Source organism: Porites lutea, chromosome 4, assembly GCF_958299795.1.
Source record: "Porites lutea chromosome 4, jaPorLute2.1, whole genome shotgun sequence".
Classification (NCBI taxonomy): Eukaryota; Metazoa; Cnidaria; class Anthozoa; order Scleractinia; family Poritidae; genus Porites; species Porites lutea.
In genome coordinates, this window is record NC_133204.1 from 39,941,764 (window position 1) to 39,961,311 (window position 19,548).

The 19,548-nt window shown below is 38.0% G+C and overlaps 2 protein-coding genes across 2 annotated transcripts; one reads left to right on the forward strand and one right to left on the reverse strand.

The window, feature by feature from the left end:
* Nucleotides 1-627: 627 nt before the first annotated feature.
* LOC140933558 (UBX domain-containing protein 6-like) lies at nt 628-11,227 on the reverse strand. Its single transcript, XM_073383161.1, has 13 exons — nt 11,134-11,227; nt 9,201-9,440; nt 8,337-8,490; nt 7,413-7,486; nt 6,801-6,923; nt 6,369-6,466; nt 5,726-5,801; nt 5,353-5,431; nt 4,620-4,744; nt 3,752-3,846; nt 2,753-2,880; nt 2,495-2,637; nt 628-2,275 (listed from the first exon to the last, which is right to left on the reverse strand). Exons 2-13 carry the CDS (start codon nt 9,372-9,374, stop codon nt 2,144-2,146), a joined length of 1,401 nt encoding a protein of 466 aa, XP_073239262.1. The 5' UTR covers nt 9,375-9,440; nt 11,134-11,227; the 3' UTR covers nt 628-2,143.
* Nucleotides 11,228-11,300: 73 nt separating this feature from the next.
* Nucleotides 11,301-14,791, forward strand: LOC140935701 (PIH1 domain-containing protein 2-like). The gene is made up of 3 exons (XM_073385272.1): nt 11,301-11,488; nt 12,862-13,530; nt 14,327-14,791. Exons 1-3 carry the CDS (start codon nt 11,306-11,308, stop codon nt 14,462-14,464), a joined length of 990 nt encoding a protein of 329 aa, XP_073241373.1. The 5' UTR covers nt 11,301-11,305; the 3' UTR covers nt 14,465-14,791.
* The last annotated feature ends 4,757 nt before the right edge of the window (nt 14,792-19,548 follow it).

Consider the following 19,548-nt stretch of genomic DNA (forward strand, 5'->3'; position numbering starts at 1 on the left):
TGACTGCAGTAAAGAAGACAAATTCAGTGGTGAGAACTGCAAAACTTACCAAAACATACACTCAGAACATGCGCGTTGAGAGATGTTAAAGCACATCGACTTTGAGCAGAAAGGACAGAAAAACTACTTGCAATACAGTATGTGTAAATGTCCCATAATAGGTGGTTTTCATCCAATCTCAGGAGACACAAATAACAATGGTGAAATGAACAAATGCTGGTGGACAAACAAAACGATCTAATGAGCAATCTTTTGTTTACCGTCCACTAGCATGGCGGCGATGACGTAACGTGAAAACCACCTATACTGCAAAATGAATAACTGAATTAAATAGGATTGATCAGCGAAACAATGCTTCGCACGTGCGTCTTTCTTCGGTGGTACATTTTTGTCGTTTTTTGTAGTTCTTTGTAAGCAACAAAAGAACATCACAGTATGAAGCAAGATTTCATAAGGCCCGTTTACCCTGACAATTTTGTTGCTGTTATTGTAAATAAGAGCTAAGATTTTAGGCCCAATCAGTTAAAAAAAAAAAAAAAAAAAACTGGCGGCGATGTCACGGTGACAGCTTTGGGAAAAGGGCAATTGTAAGGTTAAAGGTTCCACTGAAAGAAATTTACATCTGCACGCAGTTCATGTATGATTTATTTTAGATTCTTTGCCTACAGCAAAAGTTATTGTTTCATCCTCTTTGTTTCTTTTAAAAGTTTCACTTTAAAAAGAAAGTTTCACTTTAGCCATCTAAAATTCAGAGATCCCCAAGTCAGTCTATACCTCTGTGACTGGATATCGGTGTCAGATGAAAGTCTTCACCTCCATTTTGAAGTCTTTTGACCAATTTCACGGCCTGGCTTAAGCATCAACCGCGTCCCTGGGAACGAGGCTGAGTACTTATGCAAAGGTCACTGGCATTAAACGGGCCGTGTCACGGCTGTTTCACTTCATTTAATAGGGATCTTAAGCAACGACAACAGCGACGTCAACGAGAACGGCAAAAAGCAATAGGTTTAGATTAGGGAGTTTAAGCAGGGACGTTTTTGAGCAACGCACGTCAACCGGAAGTGGAATTTTTGCACTTTTGAGCCGTGATTTTTGAACAGACTTTTAGGCAGATCGTCTCTTTAAGAGTTAAGACATTTAGCAATACAAATTTGATAGCGTTAAGGCATGTTAAAAGAGAAAAAGGCTCACTTTCGTTTTACGCTGCTTAAACTCCCTATACGCCATTTGCACGATGACGTCTTTTTACTACTAAGACCAGAATACATTTCGTTTTTCCTTTCATATTTAAATTTGGTAGTCTCAGTAAGGTTTGAATAACAAAAGCCTTAATTTGCACAAGAAAGCAATACCCAGAAGGATTCTGGTAGTAGTAGTAAAATGATGCCATCGTGCCAATGGCCTATTGGCAAAACAACAACTTTGCACGTGCATCACCCTTTTTTGTACATTTCTTTTCCGTCACTGCACAACTACGACGTGAAAAAGCCTATTTTCACGTTTTATGGTGGACTCGAACAAAAGACAACGACGGATTTCTTTTTCTTTTTGCAACTCCAGAAAAAATTGCCAACATTTGATGAATTGAACGAGGTGGAATAAGCGCGATAAAATTTGAAGCAGCGCGACTTCACTTTTTAATTGACGTTTTCGTAGCCTTTGCCGCCCGTGTTGCTTAAGCTCTCTAGTATTGTTAATAATGTCAATAACACGTCCTTATTCGCTATGGAACTTGACAAACAGGACCATGACGGCGACGGCCTCGAAAACGTCGCTTAAAAAGTGAATTTGCGTTCTTTTAATCTCTATCGCGATTACTCCAACTCATTTACTTTGTCAAATACAAGCGAACTCTTTTTGAGTCGAACTCCTAAGAATCATATTCAAGTTCAGAAGAGAAAGAAAAATTAGCGGTCGCTTGTTTACGTCCTTCATAAAACGTGAAATTAGGCATTTACCCGTCGTAGTCTCCATTTGCTGGCAGTTCCCATCGTCTCAGTTTTGATAAATTTCGTGACACAGCTTCTTCAGTTTAAAAACACAGAAACCTCCGACATGAATTACACCACGCTGCGGATTTACAGCGTCCGTTTCGCAAAGAACCGTACCCTAATATAATTCTTTAAATTTCCACATTGGTAGTTTAGCTTAGTTCTTGTACTAAGTGTAGTAGTTCAGGTTTTAAGACGACGTTTTCGTCCACTTGTCCTTGAGCTGCTACAATGTCTCTCATAACATTTGGATCCCATTTAAAATTCACCAGAGCGGCAGGTACCTGTAGTAAAAAATAATGCGCCCTAATGAGCAAAGGTTTATTCGCTTTAAAATCCCGGGGAAACTAATGGTGACGTCGCGAAATGTCTGCTGTTTTCACGGGCTATTTCTTTAGTTGCCAGCACATTCAAAATCGAATCTCGATTCCAAAGCTTCGATTCTTGAGCAGCTCGAATCTCTATTATCTGATCAAAGCCAACATTTTAACTCAACTACTTACCAAACCAAGGTCCATAAGTATTGCATTTTCATCTGTAAGCTGTCCAGTGGCTTCCGACAATACAAACGGTTGCCAGTCGGACACGAGTGACTGGCGCACAAACTCGAACACATCCCGAAGTTTTTCGCGGGAATAAAACGTACCTACCAAAAAGAAAACAGTAAGAAGCATTTATGTTTGTTGTCGTTGATCCACATCATGTTGAAAACTAGAACGTGTAAAAACGAGTGGATTTACATGCAGTATATTTGCATGTACCTTGAAGAATATAACCGTCGGGAAATCGAACCCGTATCAAGGTAAAACGGTATGTCTTGGAAGGGCGCTTTTCGGCCTCACGCATTGCTCGGGTTCTAAGCTGACTGCTGCGTTCAATTTCCTCAGTTCTGGTAAAAAAAAGAAAGAAAATCAATTTTATAGAGAGAATTCTCGTAAACTAAAAACAGCTCGTGTCACTCACTGATTTTCCTATACATGATTACAGTCACAAGTATATATGATTGGTTCTTACTCAGACTTTGTTTATTGGTAGAAAATTGACAAAAGTGGCCAAAGGTCTTTATAGGTCGAATACTGTTGGCAAAACATGGGCGATTTTAATTCTTGCCGAGTCGCCTTTGTAACTAACTGAAGAAGCATCATTCGTATATTCAGGTTATTCAGGCTTAAAATTCACCCTGGCTCACATTTATATCAATGCCATTTGCTCATATGCCGCCTATCGACATTTCAGTCCTTGCAGATGCAGCATATTGTTAAATAAATCTACGCTGAAGGACATAGTTCCCCTTAGTCTCCTATAGCTCAGTGGTAGAGCATCTGGACTAGAAACCAGGAGGTCATAGTTCGACTCCTGTGTTCGGAGAACTTTAAGTTTTTTTTTTCCGAATCACATGGGTAACTTATTGACGAAATACCACTCTCCTCGTTCCTTTCAGTTGATTTTGGTTATACATCAGCTCAATGAAGACCAACCAGCGCAGAAACAAATGTAATAGGCCACACAAATTATTATCACGCGCTGTGATATAACGTGTGATAGGAAGCAGGCGGTGAGGATAATAATTTGAAACAAGTCCTCCTTGGAAGTCAGAGCCACGATCCAGGCAGGCCTTTGTTGGTTTCTAGAGTTATCCCTCCCACCCCTGGGCACGATACTCATTCATCACTACCCCTCCCCCCACAGCATGATTTCAATGGTAACTAATTAGCATACACCTCAGAAGAAAAAAAAAGAAAGATTAGAAAATGTGATACCTTGAAAGTTGTTCTCTTTTAACTTCATCAGCAGTCTTATTAAAGAAATCACTGGGAACTTCAAAATGGCTGGCATGACTTGAAGGTTTGTACACCTAAAAAATCGTTGTTACAAACAACATTTAAACTGTTAAGTTTGCCAGCAGGTGCACCTTTTAATTTCCATACCATACCCCAGACTGCCCTCTCTTCACAGTAGAACAAACCTATGCAACCTGTATATGACAGTTCCCCCACTTCCCCCTCCCCCATGAAACTAGTTCTACAGATTCTATAGGCGATTCTTTACTTCTTTACTGACGTTATAGTTGACATTGTAGGCTCGATTGCCAGCCGCTGTTCGGGAAAATGAGCCCGCACTCATCCGGACCTGGCGGAAATCGAGCCTATTGACATTGTTGCTTATTTGTATACGAGTTAACTCATAGACTGCGCCAATATAACATTATACACAAATTTAATTCAAAAGTTGAAAGAGTTGGTTAATTGGAACAACTTGTGTAATGTTTAACTCTTTGCAAGCAATAACAAAGGAAATTGCCGCCACTGAAAATTGCAAAATTGCTGGGTAGCAAAAACGTTAATGAGCTCATACATTTTTTAAAACTTTTGAGCTTTTTCAAAGATAATTTCTCTGAAACTATTCGGTATATCGGGCTCAAATTTTCACAAACAACTGAAATTGTAATGCCTTTTTTCTGTTCGGAGAGTTTTTTTTAATAGCTTAATCAGAAAATGAAAGGTTCATGCTAATGAGGCAAAAATGTAAATAAGATTGGCCTATAAATCGGGTGATCCACTGGTCTGCACCGCAATACACCAATACATGCAGCATACATATATGCCTAAGTACGAGGCAATGACAAACCTTTAAGCATCGATCAAGCTTGGGCTTCAAAGCTTCACTAGAAAGTAAAACTTCCTTGAACATTTTCAGATGTTCGCTATCAGAGCATTTCTCCTTGGCTAATACAAAGAATCTGTCTTCAGAGTCTGGTGGGTAAATATGAGAAAAGTAAAAAAATCTTGCTAAAAAAAAAACATACATACATAAATGAACCATAGCAGCACTGCCCTTTGGGTAACAGACATTCATTGGCAGTAAAAACTTAAAATGGAGCATCAACTCTAGCAAAATAGAAAGAATCCCAAAGATATTAAGAAAAATAAAATCAATGTTATCATTACTACCATCTGGTTTAAACAGTCCCTGCACTGTACTTGGAAAGATCACTCTAAATCATTCCTAAGCACAAACACAGACTTGGAAGGATCAAAACATGGATGCACTTATCACAGATTAGCTAAGTTTTCAATATTTATTGAAGAGCACATACATCTTAACAGAGAAAAAAAATACCGAAAAAAAAACACATCCAAACAAAAGTAAAACAAACAAGCAATTCACTGTAAGAACAATAACTAAAATGTGCAGGAAACATTCCTCTTCATCACTGAAGTTCATTCAGTGACCTGCTACTCTAGATCAAATTGCATGCAGGAAGTCTTAAGCTTAATTCCTCAAAAGTTTAAGTGCCTCTTTCTCAGACTGACTGCACACAACTGAAACTGTTTCTTTGGGTACCACAACAAGTGTATACCTTCAACAGGAAGAACTTTATCTTCAAATCCACAGGCAAGAAGAAATGGTATGGCTCCTTTGATGGGCATCACACGCTCCTGCATTAAAGAATAAAATGAACTAACAAATTCACACAAGAAATGCAACTAACAGAGGGACAATGTTGAGTGCTACACAAGTAGGCCATGATCGAGTAATGATTTCTTGAGCAATGAATTAAGTATGTCAGATTTTAATATACATTGTCATTCTGCAAAGTATCAGAGATGAGTACACATGCTGGTACCTACACCCATCATAGTTTGCTTACTTTGTTGCTACAGCACGTTGTCTTGTTTCCTTTTTCAACCAGTAAATTTCTAGATCTTGGATATTCTGAGTGAAAATCTCACCTGAAAAACTTTGTTGCTTTGCTTTACTTTCTGAAACTTTTCTTCATCAGGGTTTTTGCAGATATTATCAAGGTACCTATTCAAAATAACAAGATTACAAAACATATTCAGTAAAAGTAATTATTAGACCTAATGTATTATTAAGCTGCTGCTTAGTTACCTTGGTGAAGATGTCTCCTACAGTGTATTTCCTTTGTTCCTTGGGCTCAAAGGAAAGAGCAGACATCTGCATGTAGGTTAGCTACTACCGGCATGCATACTATACAGCATGTTTGCATGGATTTACATGTACCAGATTTAAGCAGTAAAGCAGTGTAGAAGTACATGTATGCTGCATGGTAATGACATAGTAGTAAGTTGTATTAAAATACGGCCATTATATTTATCACCAGTATGTTGCTGGTTACCTTAAGTTTTTTTTGTGTCCCAGATATATGAGAGAAATTGCAAAGTAAATTGTCTTGTCTAAAGAAAATATGCAATGAAACAACCAAGGCTTCCTACATGTTAACCTTCATATAAAATATACTTGAATGCAGTTGAACTACATGTAACTTCCGGTATTTTAACCACGTTGATTACTATTGGCTATGAAAAAGTTAAGGAATACTTTATGAGATGATTGCTTTACATTCTTTCTTACCTACAAAGTATGTCAACACAAGCCTTCACTTTGTCCTTGTCTTTATTAAGTGAATAGATCATTGAGCACGAGGTTGACAAAGCTTCTTCCTTGTAATGCTGAAATTAATACACATAGTATTACTATTCAGAAAAAGGACTCCTTCAATTATGAGCACAACAACTACAACATAGTAAAATAATTTAATGCACAGTAAAACAATCTACAGTAGTTTTTATGGTCAATTATTATTATCATTATGAATTTGTATGACATACTACATAATGTGTTCATCAAAAATATATCAATCTTATTCAATGACATCAAAATGTCGCTACATTGCAAGAGCTATTATAATAAGAGAATGTATTCTCTCACTTGCAAATCTTACTTCCCCACAAAATCACAAAAAAACTTTAGCTCTTAACCTACATTTTAAGTACATATATTTACCTTCTCAAGACACTGTGCCAGATGTTTATCCATTTCACTTTGTAAAGTTGAGGCTGGACAAAGAGGACAACTGAAGTAGACTCCTTCATGAGCTTGCACAGTTGAACAATCAACTTCAGTTGGCTGTAGGTAGAAATCAAGTTCAGGGTCGATGACTTTGGTAAGTGATTCCTAACTGACTCCTCAGATGAGGACCCACTAACTAGCTACACCAAATCTTGACATAGCATTTTATTTCACATAAAAAGCTGGGGCCCAAAAGCTACTAATAATGTGAGGTAGTAATAAATACATGTAGGGCTGCATATAACAGCCATCCTTCGCTCATTGTCTAAAACATGCCCTATGTCCAACAAAATCCTTCTAGTAGTTGGATATGATGACTGGGCTACTAAAATTCTGTTCACAGGTTATCATTTTGAAGCTAAGGATTTAAATGGTACTTAAAGAAATAATATTATTGAAAGTCAATATGCCTGAGAACTTTTCTGGTTTGTCTGACTGAAATGGTGATCTTGAAAGGTTAGACGTTCACCTTCAGCCCTGACTCAGAGCCAGAAAATTAATAATCCACATCCAGGGAAATTACATGTAATCATAACAATGTCTCACCTCAGCTGCAGACTGAGGTACATTAACTGGTTTTCTTGCTTGGGTAGCTCCATCGATTAACATCTCATGTCTCACTAAAATTTGCATGAAACATTTGTCACAGCATAACCCTGGCCTTGGTTGTTAAAACCTTGAATAGCGCTATCCACCAGATAAATCACTACCAGGCAGATAAGTATTAGCTCAGGTGATAGCATGATTTGTAGTGATATTTGGCATGAATACCACGAGTGATATTTCGAATTTGTTATATGTAATTTCACGAGCCGTTAGGCGAGTGAAATTTGTGACAATTTTGAAATATCACGAGTGGTATTTATGCCAAATATTACGAACAAATCATGCTATTATTTGTTTATACTACTACCCGCAAAAGGTTTGTAATTTTCACATGTAGGTATTTCAAATTAAGCTGAAATACCACTGCTCTAAGCCAATCAAATTACAGAAATTTCTCATGTAGTAGTACAAAAAAGGAAACCAATATTATGTTATCCACTGGATAGAGATTTATCCGGTGGATAGCATTAACTACCTTACGAACAACTTGGCCCTGAGTATCTAAACTGTGCAGTCTGCCAGTGGAGAGAGACACAAAATAGTTTATGAATTACCATTGAATATAACTTCATGTCCTGACAATATTAAAAGTATTGATCTCTAAATGATAGACAGAAACTACCCACCCAACCAAATGGCAGCTAAAGAAGACTAGTTACTTTTTACAAGGGAAAAACAAAGCAAAACAACTACTACAACAAACATGTAAAACAAACATAACACCATTTTATAAACAATATCCTAATTTACAATAAACACATTAATTTTTCTAAATCAATAATATAATTAAATATATATATTAATCACATTACAATATTGTATAATTCAAGGATTGATCAAAGAGCATTTCTTTCAGTAAATCACCTTCTCTCTTTAACTTAGCAAGGTCCAGAGCATCACCAGAGCTTGATCCTTGTGATGCTGCTGTTGCTGACTCTCTGCTTTTCCATGTTGCTGTTGTGGACTTTGGACGTCTCACTGCATTTTTTTCATAACTAGAAAATCTCTCTAAGGCAGCCTATTAGTGAAAAAAATAATAACTATTATAACTTTGAAGCTCCTTAATGTACATAACAAACTGTGACATTATAGAGATATCTATAAAAGAAGAGAAAGAAACTTATGTTACAAGGCAAAATTATCTTCAGGCTAAAATTTTTTCACCCAGATTGATTCTCTGTTTTCTTTGTTGCCTAGGCCTAATTATTCATGAATCAGCCTGAAGGGCTAAGAGACAAAGAAAATTGACCTGGGTTAAAACATTTTAACCTGAATATAATTTTGACCTGTAACACACACAGAAAAGGTCAACAGCTGCCTCTACACCTCATTCATACATAACAATCTACCCCTTACACCCATGTGGGAACACACTGTTTGTAATACTGTCGCATGTTTTGCTCATGGCTCATGCATCTACTGATTGAGCAGTCTGAAGATGATTTGAAAGACTATCTCGTTTGTTACTTTAAATCTGTAATCAAAACCTTCCTTAAGTCAAGAGAGCAATACCATCTCTCAACTCTGCTATAATAAAATTTCAGAAGTAAGCTATTTCTGAACAAATAAACAGAAACTTTTCCTTACATATACTCCAGTAAAATCATGGGTTTTTGGACTAGCATAGTACACTGATCTGCAACTGCAACTGCAACTCACAATTTTTCATGACGTGAGGCGCAGGATTCATTAGAGCATTGATCAAAAGTATTCAATGTCCATACTCACCTGGCCCGCTCTTTGTGCATCTGAGCTTGGTACAGTTCTAGAGGCTGGTGTTTGTGAAGTAGAAGCCTGTTGTGTTGATGATGAGGACGATGATGATCCACCTTCCAAGGTATGTCCCTCACCAGCCTTTTTGAACTTATACTCAAGTTTGGCTTTTTCAAAAAATTTCTTCATTTCTACCCCTTAACAAGGCTACAGCCCAATTATCTGTTTACATCAGATGGAAGCAAAAGCGTTTGGCTTAAAACAAGAGAAAGATAAAAAAAAATACGTGAGATATTCTCTGACTGAATTGTGTGATGACCAGATGTTTGCAAAATGTCATCAGCTTGGGAGTAAATGTGTTAAAAAAGTTTTGAGTTTTGTCAAATCATTAAGTGGGCTCAATTTCCGTTATTCTCTCTAGGGGTTTTGCTAAAAGTGGGCCCATGGCCCAGCAGCCTGGTCATGATTTTCAACAGATTTTTGTTTTTTTAATAGGGCTCAAAACAAACTTGAATTCCAGCTTGTCCTTTGGGTAGGCAGCTCTCACATTTTGCTTGCCTGGAACCACTTCTTGCTTGTCTTAGTTAATGATTTAGTTAGAGAATAACTTGCCTGAACCCTGGCCATAGGGCAAGTAAGCTTCAGAAGTTACTGTAAAATTCTGAAAATAAGCCCCTCCATATACAAGCCTCCCCAAATATAGTATGCCCCCCAAACATGTAACACAAAAAACCCTCCGTAAAATTGCCCCTCTGAATATAAGCCCCCTGGGCTTGTACTTGGGATTTGCCCAAAATTCAAAGTAAAACAAAGCAAAAACGGGAAATTTCCTTACAACTATAAGCTAACCCAATCAATTATGAAACGTAAGTTTCCCTCCATAAATAAGCCCCTCAAAAAGGGCCTTTGAAAAATATAGGCCCCTGGGTTTATTTTCGGAATTTTACGGTACTTGCCCAGCAAGATGATCTACTTGTCCTGGACTAGCCGACAAGACTATTTTCAAGCCCAGAATAAGATGGCAATTCTCACCCACTCTGTTAAATTTTGTTTGAATGAAATGCATTTCTTTTTTCATTAATGTTTTTGGTGAGTTTGATCACAGATCATACTTTAGATAAAAAAGAATGGAAAGAGAGTGCAATAAGACAGTAAGAGAATTTTCAAAACAAAATAAAATATAAAGTAATGACTGGGAGAAATCAAAATAAGTAAATATTAATATCATTAAAATAGTTCAGCTTAGATTGGCATACCGGCTGTAAATATTTTTCGCAATTTTACCACTTTCACTATGAGTAGAATTTAGCAAACTGAATGTTAATATGCATGGCTTTATAGTTCTAGCTTACTTAGTTTATTAATGCTTTACGCCGGGCACACCAATTCCATATTCACAGGAAATAACATGTCGATCAAAATCGATCATCGGAAAGCTAGTCGATAAGTTGATAGTGCTCGATAATTGACGATTGATTAGTTTAATTTGTCGATAAAAGTCGATAATCACAAAGTTCTCAGAGCTGGCCATCGATTTGTATCGACTTTTATCGATTTCTATCTACATCAACATGTCAAGCTCTAGTTACAGTGCAAAATAAAACATTGAAACTTACATATATAGCTCTACATATGACCGTTTTTTATCTTTCGAAAGTCGATCGAAAATCGAACTCTAACACCAAAAGTCGATCAAAATCGATAATCACAAGAAAGTTTGTGATCGACTTTTATCGATTTCCGATATTTGTCGATTAATTAGTATCGACTTTTATCGACAACGATCGATTTTTATCGACTATCGGAATTATCGACATGTTACGTCCTGATATTCAGTTGTAAAGCTTATTGTAAAATTTATCAGAGTGATTTTGGCTTTCGCATCTTTAAGTTAAGCAATCGTTCACTACCATGACGTTTTTAAGTTATAACTTAGTATAACACTTACAAAACAACGGGCACCTTTTCCATTTTCACAAGAATCCCTCAACCTTCATTTTCACGAGTTTCCGGCTGCTCGAGTTTCTTGGAAGTTTGAGCGGATGCAAGCCAGCGGTCATTAGAGAGAGGCATGAGTATCGCATCTATACTCCAGTCCTCCTCGACTTTAAGAAATCAAAATGGCGGCACAGACGGGTGGTTCGGAAAGTCTCTTAAATCAGGCGGACAGCATGTGGAAAATGCTCGATGATCTGGTAGAATCAGATCCCGAAGCATATAAGAGATTCATGGAGAAGACGTTGAAGGAAGGTTCTACTATGTTTAAGCCACCGGAACCTTGTTTTTGTGTTATAACTGTATTGGTAAGTGTCGTGTTCAGTGTACTTGAAATATTGGTAAGATTGAAATTGCATTAGGTAAGTTGATATCTTTTAACACAATCACGCCCTTGACAGCCCCAACAATGAAGTGGATATTGATACTGATACGTGTTAAAAACCTAGACCACTTTTTACAGTTAGGATGTAAAAATACTACAATATAGCTGATAGTCACAAGATTTTAAAGTAACCAATCAAATAGCAAAAAGGGTGTAAATTTAGTTCTAATAGCATAACTCCTCGGGTATACACGCAGTTTATAGCATAAGGAAGCAGATTACTGAAGCGAGATTATAAGCAAAGTGCAGATACAAATTTGCAGGCCTATCCCGCCACTGCTACGGACATTCTTCTTGTCTTTCTGTTGTTTGTATTCTTCTATATGATTTGACTGATGTTTTATGTATTTATTTTAATCAGCTCTCTCAGGTGAATTTACTTGCATTTGAGTGTTTTTGTTGTAAATAAAGACTGTCAGATCCCAAAGCGTGTGTATGTGGTGGTCAAGAAAGAAATCAATGACAAATTAATATTAAGTTGATATTTAATATTTATAAGCTCTCCTTGTAAATCAACAATGAATTTGACCTCCATTTAAGTATAATTTATGCATTTATTTGTTATAACTCCTGCTGACAGCTAGCCTGCACTACCGATGTAATTTAACCTCAGTTACTAACGTCTGCGAGGCGCGAGGCAGTGCCAAAATCCTTGTCCTGGGCCCCCAGTGGACTCAACGAATTACCAGAAGTGGTAATTGCCAATCATGGCGCATACTCAAATCAAAGCCCTAGGATTTCAAATCCCATGGCTAACAATTTTTCGGTTCTGTGCCAGAGATCATGGGAAACTATTGGTAACAATTTTTTGGTCATATATTTTTTCTTGGCACTGGAAGCCATAACAATCACTGCTGCTAGCTATAAAACATCTTTCATACGTGAGTCATCAATAACATGCAATGCACGGTGGGAATGATTGAAGATGGTGGACGATAGAAGAATGGTAACATTTTTTAAAGTTTTCGTTTATACACAAGCTGAGTGATAAAGAATTGCTGTACTAGTTAAGAATCAAAGTGGAAAAATATTATATTCGCGTGTTTTGATACCTCAGTCTGAATATACCAGGACATGTCACCGGGAAACTATTTTTCGGTTCTGTTATTTTAAGATCATGGTAATGACACGGTACCGGAAAGGATCGTTACCGTGACATCCTAGGGCTTGCAAATCCTGGTACACAGATGGGGCCCATAAAAAGGATTTTGGCATTGTTTCGCAGATGGACTTAACCAGAATTTAGTGTCATCTGTGGGGCAGGATAGCTGACAGCCAAATGAAATATATTTTCAGCTTCCATCAGTGATTACACATGAGCTGTTTATAAACATCTGCAGCTGGGAACAAATGCCTGCCCCTAAATCGGAAAATGATCCTATTCCTGTGATGGCAGGTGAACTTCAGGAGAAGACAGAACAGAATTCAACATATTCAGTAGTGGACATAATTGTTAATCCTGTTGTCACCAAAGGTGTTGCAAAAAGCAAGGATCGTAAGAATCTACTTGTTCATGTTGCATTGGATTACTTAGAAAACACCAAAAGAATTCAAGTTTCAAAAAAGTATAGAAACTCAAAAAAGACCTTCAAAGGTGATCCAAAGACCCTGAGAAAATACCTACGACATGGAAAAGAGCAAAGCATAAGTCCTACCAATCAAGAACAACAAAAGCCAGGAGTGTCTGAAACCCCAGAGTCATTACTGAAGCAACTTTCGTCAATAACAGTTTCTGAGAGCCAGCCTGAAGGCAGCACAGGATTGAATTTGTTTGAAAAATCAGCAACTCCAAAGAAAGGCTTAATCGAGGAAGTGTCATCTACAAACTTCTCAGAAGTTCCAGCAACACCAAACTATGACATTTTAGTTGAGGAAGCAGAGAATTCCAAACCTAAAAGAGTTCTTGTGAAGGTGGAGTTGCCAAATGTAGTATCATCCTCTCAGTGCCAACTGGATGTCGGTGAGGTAATAACTGATGAACTTGTAATGTTACTTATATTAATTTTGATTTTTCTACTTCAAAATGATAAAAGTCTTTCATATTCATTCTGCCCAGTTTGTCAGAGATAGGCAAACTTAAGACAGAAAACTGCTATTTGCAGCTCTGCTGGTTTGATATCCAGCCTACTTCAAACAGTTCACAGTCCCTCAGGATTGTCATGTAGACAGAAGTGACATTGTCTGCTTACAGTCAAGTTAGGTCAGGCCTACCTCCCAAGAATCCATTATCCATTTATGACTCGAAAGTTGAATCTGTTGCTAGTTGTAGATTTCAGATTGATCTCTGCATTCTTGCATGTGTTATGAGCCGTGAATTCACGCGCAAGGCAGTTTTGAAATTTCTTCCCGCTCAGTTTTCCTGAATTGGATATAAATGTCTTCTAAGAAACTTAATCCATTCAAAGATTTTCAATCTGACCAAATAAAGAGAAGTTCTTGTAAAATATTCACTGCTCATTAAGCATGCAGGAATTCCGCTTTGAATTTGACAGAAGATACTGAAATGACTGACAACATCATTTTTCAAATAATCAATTCATTAATAGAATCTTGGGGGGTAGGCTTGACCTGCCTTGACTGTAATTTATTGCCTTCTCTCTGTAATGACAGGTAGCCTTTTCGGATCATAAAAAAGGTGACTGTGTTGCCTTCTAGAACTACCTAGTTCCTCATGTCAAAGCTTTTTCTTTTCTTTAATCTTAGTTTTGACCAGAAAAACCCATCAACTTTTAGTAACTGTCGTTTTATTTTCCTTCTTTAGAGTGAACTACTGCTGAACGTCCCAAGTATGGATAAACTTCATGTTAAGCTGCCACAAAAAATTGATCCAGACCAAACTGAAGCCACCTTCAATACGATCAAACACAAGCTAATTGTCAAACTTCCAATTCAATCTTAACTTCAACATTAGAAATAGATGTAAAGTTAGTGTCACCACCAATTTTTGTCATTATTTATGCTATCTTTCTGAGTCTTATCTTAAAGAAAATGAACCTTCTTTAGCCAGCTGCAATTCCATCCAGTTTGACAGGCATTGATCAGTTAGAGATTTCCATGTTGGCTTTCTCAAATTTGACACCTCAACAAAGTGGAAACCTTTCTAAGATGAACTTTATTAGCTGGCTGGTCTTTACCCGATCCAACTTGAGTCATTGTTTCTACGGCATGTAAGACCCCAGGTGATGTTTACACGATGTCAGGAGCTCTGCTGGAAACGGTTTACGGTCAAGTCACCCGAGAGTCATCTTGCCCGAAACCCTAGTTATCAGTGTCGCCCGATCATGCTCAATAACACCCTAACATCTTTATCGCGCTTGTTTCGTCTCCTCAAATCTTTTAAAAGAGCGAGATTTATTACTCATTTATCGCGCTTGTTTCGTTTGATCAAGGCTTAAAGAACGATTACTCATTTATCCGCTTGTTTCGTCTTATCTGTCTTATCGTCGCTGAAAGAACGAGATATGTTACATATGTAGTCCATTTATCCTTCTTTTTCCGTCTCTTTGTCGCTTAAAGAACGAGATATATTGCATACACTTTATTAAGATTTCGGGCGACATAACTCAGCATTTCGGGCGGCATGATAGAAAGGTGACCATTGCTTCAAAAGGTAGATCCTTCTTGGCAAATTAGAGCAATCATCGTACATGTAGCTTCCAACCTCACATAAGCATAAGCTCAGCTGATATTTGGTATGCTTAAAAATTAAACTCTCTATCAGGCAGTTATTAGGGTCAAAACATGCATGCCAATCGAATCTGTCTTAAAGCCCAGATTGGAAACAAGTGTTACTCTCAACTTTCTTTTTTTAAGATAAATCCTGTGTTAGATAATTACGCCGCAACTACATTCCATGACGGTATTAAGGTTTTTCTTTGCCTATCCCTGTATGGCGTCTTCCAAGGCCTTCTCGGTCATTGGCCGCGCAGAACAGTAAGGGTTACTACGAACCAGGAGTGACAGAAGTTGAATGCAAATTTGCGAACAACCAAGAGGCAAAAATCTTGAGATTTTGAACCTAGTACGGTTCCAGTAAAATTACAGTGTTTGTGTAGGGTAAAAATACGATCCAACCTCGTCCCCAGGGCTTTTCCCTTAAAAAATGGGTGGGGCGGGAAAAGGCCCTGGCATCGGCTGGTCACGTGTACAGCCTAAATATTCCTGAGAAGCTAATTTATATGCAACCCGCTGGTTTTGCGCTGACAGAAGCGGAACGGAGCAACAATGGAAAATAATAATATCGTGAACTGTTTGCAATATTTTCGCGTCTGTGCGATTCAAAAGCTTTAGACCATTTAATTGCGTATTATTCAAATCCTACAAGTTTATGAAAGGGCATACCGGCTCTACGTTGTCACGTACAAAATATGTCAAATGCTTCAGAGTTGAGACAAGCTGTTATCGAGTAGTACTTCGACTGAAATTCATCGCGACTGTGGAATTACTGTACGATCATCAAGTGGAAAGTGACTTTGTCCAATGTCAAAAAAAAAAAATGCGGGCCTTTGCCTCTAGGATCTGCAGTGAATTTAAACAAATTGAACTTAATTGAAATAGAATTGTTCATCAAAATGCTTTATGGAGTCTGGTCTTCTCTACAACCCGACCATGAAACAAACAAATCTCCGCGCTGGATGCAAGTCAGCCCTCCATCCAGGAACGATGACAGGTCGCCGATCTGAAACATTTGAAGATCTCTTATATCTTTTCTCTTCCGAGGATAAGTGCAAAGGATTTTCCTTATATTAAAGGGAAGATTGACCGATCGATTGGAATCAACTACAGCTATGTCAATTTTAAATGGACCCAAGTCTTTCTTTGTTACCAGCAGTCGTTTGATACCCCGGGTGCCAGAGACTTTTCATGCGCGGTTTCCGGTTTCGGTCAAGTCTCGCAGAGGTCACTGAATTTTTTAAAAATACAGGTCATACAAGATAAGTCTAAACCAACGCGTATCGCTATGATGATATGGCTGAGAGTTAAGGTGAATGGAACTAGGTTGTGTACGGCGGTCCACTTCACAAGAAATAAAATAAAATATCAAAAGAGTCGCGAAAAAGGAACTTTTCCAGTACAAACTTTACGCATTTACGATAGCTTGTTTGTCATTTACATCGCTTTGGAAGTTTTACAAATGTTACCGCTCGCTGCCCCCTTCATAGAAATCGGAGGAAAGCAAAAAATTACCATAGCCAGTATCTGTGACAAAAAGGAAACCTTGTAAAACTTTTCGTTAATCGTCAAGAGATATAAAAGGCCGCCCAAGATCGCGCGCTGTGAGGTTACGCATAATTTTAGCTTTTCACATAGCGCTAATTTATTACACCCAGGATTTTAGGGTGTACGAGGGGACACGTGACCAGCCGATGCCAGGGCCTTTTCCCGCCCCACCCATTTTTTAAGGGAAAAGCCCTGGGGACGAGGTTGAATACGATCCTAAAATTGGTAGGAAATACTAAATAAAGGTCAATGAAAACACAACTTTTTCCACGAAATTCGAACTCCAACGGTAAACAATAATGCTAGGATCGTAGAAATAGGACAGCATCAGATATAGAAATCAACGAAGCTTTCCCAGCTAGAGAAACGAACCCAGTAGACTGACAACTAGAAGGACATAATCCAAAAAAGCCGAAAGTCGTCGCGCCGAAGTGGCCGGGCCAGAACAAAGCGCGGCCAAGCAAATGAGGCCTGGGCACTGTACAATCAAATCCATCCGGACCCCTAGGTGTCCTAGGGTGACCTTTCTAGCTTGTCCAAAGTTTGTCTCCCCTGCTGGAGATACTCCCCCCCGCGGTATGTATTGAGGTCATTGAACAAAAAACTATTGACATGTTTTGTGAATCAGGCTCGGGAACTCTTATTTCGACACTTTTAAAAGAGCACTTACGTAACGAATGTCTCCCAACAGGCCATCGAATACCTGTTCACACTGCTCTAAAGTGTTACACAGAACCCGGCGCGGTGCAGCTTCTCTCCGTTACATAAACCTCCCCCCGGGGATGGGGGTACCTTGGTTAATGTTTGCTGGGTATGTGCCGCTGGCCTCTCAGAGCCCCTACCCCATTAAAGTCTATTCTGTGGCCAATTATAGACCCCATCTTTGTCACTTTTGCGCAAATATGTAATTTTCGCGACTCCAACTTAATAACTTTCTCTTTTTATGAATTGATCCATTTTTTAGATTGAACGAAGAACACTACTTTTTATCTGCAGTACAAACATTCTGGTACGTTAGCTAAGCGTAAATATGAAGAACTGCCTTACCCCCAAAAATAAAAAAATGTGCGACCCTATTAGTAGTAACTCTACTGAAAATTCGACCCCATTACAGTCGTGAAAATACGACCCCATCCAGCAGCACATCCCCATTAGTCTCTTATAAGGAAGTACCCCTCCCCCGGGCAGAAACAGAATCGCGCCGAACTTACTGTTCTTGTGTTTAAAAGAAGTCCTATCCAGTATGATTTTCGTGCCGGCGTAGGAGCTGCCCTTGAGTCTAGTGGGAACATAGTCTACGTTTAAATTAAAAAGTCGTCATGTGTTGCCATGCTCATCGCCGTTGCATTTAAAAGCTCGCTTTTCAATTTTTCTTTAGAAGGGTATCGTTAACAATATTTGGAGTATCAATCGACCTGATCAACTGCCGATCATTCTGCGAATGAAAACGTCATTTTAAAACGTTCATGAAAACGTAGAAAAATAACCCTGACTTTTCACTGACTTGCAAAACAAACAAACACCTTGAAGTTCCCTGGCCGACGTTTCTCAAAAAGCCATAACCTTAAGGTGGCTCGATACAGTTTTTCAGGGTCAATACCTCCCAAGTTTGAGCATAAACTAGGTCGCCATAAATAAAGTTTTGGAAAAACTGCCACCACAGTTGTATTAGATAAAGATGATAATTTGTTATGATCAGGGTTGCAACGTTATCAGAGTTGTCATAGCAACGAAATGTAGCTATTACCTATTTTACTTGCAGCAGTATATCTCGGCACTAGGAACTGTTCTTCCAAAACCGTTCACGGGAGCTTTTTCTTCCAATAGCGGCCTCGATGTTTGTGAAGTTTAAGCGAAATCTGTAAGAGCGTTATCGAGATATTTTGGGATGAAGTTTTTATGGTTAGAAACATAGTAAAAAATGGACAATATTGTTGTTTGGCCGTTATCTGTAAAAAATGAAGAGCTTTTGACATGCAATTTCACCTCGAAGTAGTTTCAATCTTTTTAAAAACGTGTGTGAAAGATCATTTAGATAGCTCCAACCGATTGCTAGAAAGAAGGGTTTGATTAGTATGTATCGAAGCGCTCTTGTTAGCGGTTTTGTAAACATTTTGGTCTTCTTTATCAAATTAGCGAATAATTTTTAAACTGCTCGATAGATTTTTTAAAAAATTTAAGATTCTTGAGATTAACCTTCCTTTTATATGACCTTTTAGTTTCAAGATTATTGATACATTGTAAGGCAGTAAAATAACGGCTACAATTCGCTACTTATTTATTGGAAGTCTCGTCATTACAAGAGAAAGCCTCTCATTATTCAAGGCATTGTCTCCAAGTTTCATTTTCACGTGAACAGCAGTAACTAACAATGCATTTGACATATGCAAAACTGCTAGCTATTGTTGTGCACGAAAATATGAAACTTGGAGACAATACCCTGAATAATGAGAGGCTCACACTTGTAAACAAAAAATTTAGCCAAAATATTAGCGAATTGTAGCCCTTATTTTACTGCCTTACAATGTATCAATAATCTTGAAACTAAAAGGTCATATAAAAGGAAGGTTAATCTCAAGAATCTTAATTTTTTTAAAAAATCTATCGAGCGGTTTAAAAATTATTCGCTAATTTGATAAAGAAGACCAAAATGTTTACAAAACCGCTAACAAGAGTGCTAATCAAACCCTTCTTTCTAGCAATCGGTTGGAGCTATCTAAATGATCTTTCACACACGTTTTTAAAAAGATTGAAACTACTATG